The sequence below is a fragment of the Lutra lutra genome, chromosome 2 (assembly GCF_902655055.1).
Source record: "Lutra lutra chromosome 2, mLutLut1.2, whole genome shotgun sequence".
In the NCBI taxonomy this organism is placed as follows: domain Eukaryota; kingdom Metazoa; phylum Chordata; class Mammalia; order Carnivora; family Mustelidae; genus Lutra; species Lutra lutra.
Window position 1 is genome coordinate 390,384 of NC_062279.1, and position 2,610 is coordinate 392,993.

A 2,610-nucleotide genomic window follows, 5' to 3' on the forward strand; every position below is an offset into this window, starting at 1 on the left:
AGAGGCTTTAACCCACTGAGCCACCCAGGTGCCCTTACATAGCCTATTTTTAAAAGAATAAAAGATAAAAGTAAATTTTAAGTTAGCACTTGAAATTTTTTTATTTTTTTAGAGTAACCATGGAACATTTTGCAAAGGGAAATGTCAAAATAGAACAAAGTTCTTCCTCCCCAACCAGTCAGTCCTGAAAGAAACCCCAGTGGAGACATCCAAAGTCCAAATAAAATATTCACCACCATCCTCCTTCAATCAGGTGTTTCAGTGTGCTTAATACATAGAAGCCTCTGCAGTGCATGATGAATCTCCTTATTCCTCAGGGTGTAGATCACAGGATTGAGAAGAGGGGTGACCACAGTGTAGAGCAGAGCAAAGACCTTGGAGAGGAGTGGGGAGTGGATGGCAGAGGGTGCAATGTACAAGACCATGAGAGTTCCATAGAAGGTGGACACTACTGCCAGGTGGGAGGAACAAGTGGAGAAAGCCCTCTGCCTCTGGGCCCCTGCAGGGACTCTTAGCACAACTACCACAATCCGGGCATAGGATGTCAGAATCAGTCCAAAGGGGATAGTGAGGCAGACCACAGAGAGAACGAATGTTGTCATCTGGGCAATGCTGGGATCTGAGCAGGCCAGGTCCATCAAAGGCATAAAGTCACAGTAAAAGTGGTCAATCTGGCTGGGGCCACAGAACCTCAGTTGTCCCATTAGAGCCACAACCAATCCATCCACCATGAAACCAGAGAGCCAAGCTATGAGCACCAGCCCCAAGCACCCTCTGGGCCCCATCAGAAGGGGATAGTGGAGTGGATAGCAGATCGCCAGGTATCGATCATAGGCCATGACAGCCAGCATGAAGCATTCAGCTGTAGCTAGAGAACCAAAGATAAAGAACTGGAGCAGGCATCCAGCCACAGAGATGGCTGCCTCCTGCAAGAAGCTCTGCAGCATTTTTGGCACCACTGTGGAGGTGTAGAAGATCTCCAGGAAGGACAGGTTAGCCAGGAAGAAATACATGGGTGTGTGGAGCCTCTGTGAGCTAACCACCACCACAATGATTAGCACATTCCCCATGACAGTGGAGACGTAGATGACAGTGAACACAGTAAAGAAAAGGAGATGCAGCTCAGCTATGTCATGGAAACCAAGGAGGACAAATTCTGTAATAGTTTGGTTTTCTAGAGCAACCATTTCCATAGGGATCATCCAAGCTGCTCTCTGGCAGAGATTAAAGGAGAGATTCTAGAGCATCTCTTCTCATACACCAATCTGAGATAAGTAGGGCTAAAATGAAAACAATGAGGGTGAGTATCCAGAATACAAGTCCCTAGCACATCCTCACCTGTCCCTCTTTGTAGTGGCTTACCCCTTGTCCAATTCCTGTTCCTGGGCCTGTCCTTAATTGTGCATGTTCTCACTCTAGCAAGTTCATCCAAACACCAGCATAGTCTTCAGAGCCCTCCACCCTATTAATTCAACACAGTATTTCTGTGACACAGTGAAACCATGATCCTAATCTGTAGATCCAGCCACACATCCTCCCTCCTGAACACCCTCTAAATGCCTGCTAGACAGGCCCTATCCTCAGCTCAAAACATGATCAGCATGATCAAACATGAATTCCTCCATCCTTCCTAGTCACAATCAAACAGGTGAGTGGTGCAAAATTCTGTCTTGATACTGAGCTTACCACATAATAATCATTTTCATCTGAATGTCCTCTCCCATTCCCCACCTCCAATCAGTGACATCCCTCACACATTCTCTCCTCGTTACACACCACTGCTTTCACAGCCCCTTCATGACCATCTCAGTACAGTTACCTCTGTGTGGCCTGCAAGTCCCCAATTTTCCCTCTCCTTTAGCAAGACAACCTTCTTTAATTACTGGTTCCATCAAGTCATTCAAGATTTTATATTGGAAATGTGACCAATGACAGTGCAGAGAAGTATAGGTTCTGTGGGAACAGAGAGACCAAATACAAAGGAGTGGAGGAAGTGTGAGAATTTGGTCAGGGAAAGTAGATTGTAGAATCAGTTTTGCAGGACAGGGAAGAGTTGGCCAGGCAACAGGCAGGAGAGTGGACAGAGCAATCTAAGCAGGGGAGGCATCCATGGAAGCAAAGACATGTCATTGAGTTTTTAAGATCTAAAAATAGGTCTGTGTATGTACAAGGAAAATCTCCTATGCTATGCAAAGGGATGTGTGGGTTTTATATTGAAAACAATGAGAGTACATCAAATGATTGTGAGTATAATGGAAAGATCAAAAACAAACCCGAGATATTTACACACACACACACACACACACACACACACACACACAGGCATATATACATATCAAATCCTAACAGTAGTATTTTTTAGGCTGCAGGATTAATAAGCATATATTCTGTTTATTATCATATAAAATATAAGTTATCTTTAATACTAGAGACTAAAACATCAGTTGCCTGAGAGGTGAACCTGGATGGCTGAGAGCCAAAGTTGGGTAGGAGAGTTCACTTCACACTATTTTGTACTTCATGTCTGAAGCCACATCTGCCTTCTCCATAGAACCCAATGTCCCATTCTCCTGCCTGACCTGACTAATAAACATTTGAAGGTCAAGTTTA

General features: G+C 44.5%; 1 protein-coding gene across 1 annotated transcript; it reads right to left on the bottom strand.

Annotated features, from left to right (window-relative positions):
- Nucleotides 1–200: 200 nt before the first annotated feature.
- On the bottom strand, nucleotides 201–2,340 carry LOC125094230 (olfactory receptor 11A1). Its single transcript, XM_047719896.1, has one exon. The coding sequence runs from the start codon at nucleotides 1,200–1,202 to the stop codon at nucleotides 246–248; it is 957 nt and encodes a 318-aa protein (XP_047575852.1). The 5' UTR covers nucleotides 1,203–2,340; the 3' UTR covers nucleotides 201–245.
- Nucleotides 2,341–2,610: the final 270 nt, after the last annotated feature.

What these genes read in the sequence shown, in the direction of transcription:
- LOC125094230 (XM_047719896.1), bottom strand. Translation starts at nt 1,202, where the DNA reads ATGATCCCTATGGAAATGGTTGCTCTAGAAAACCAAACTATTACAGAA.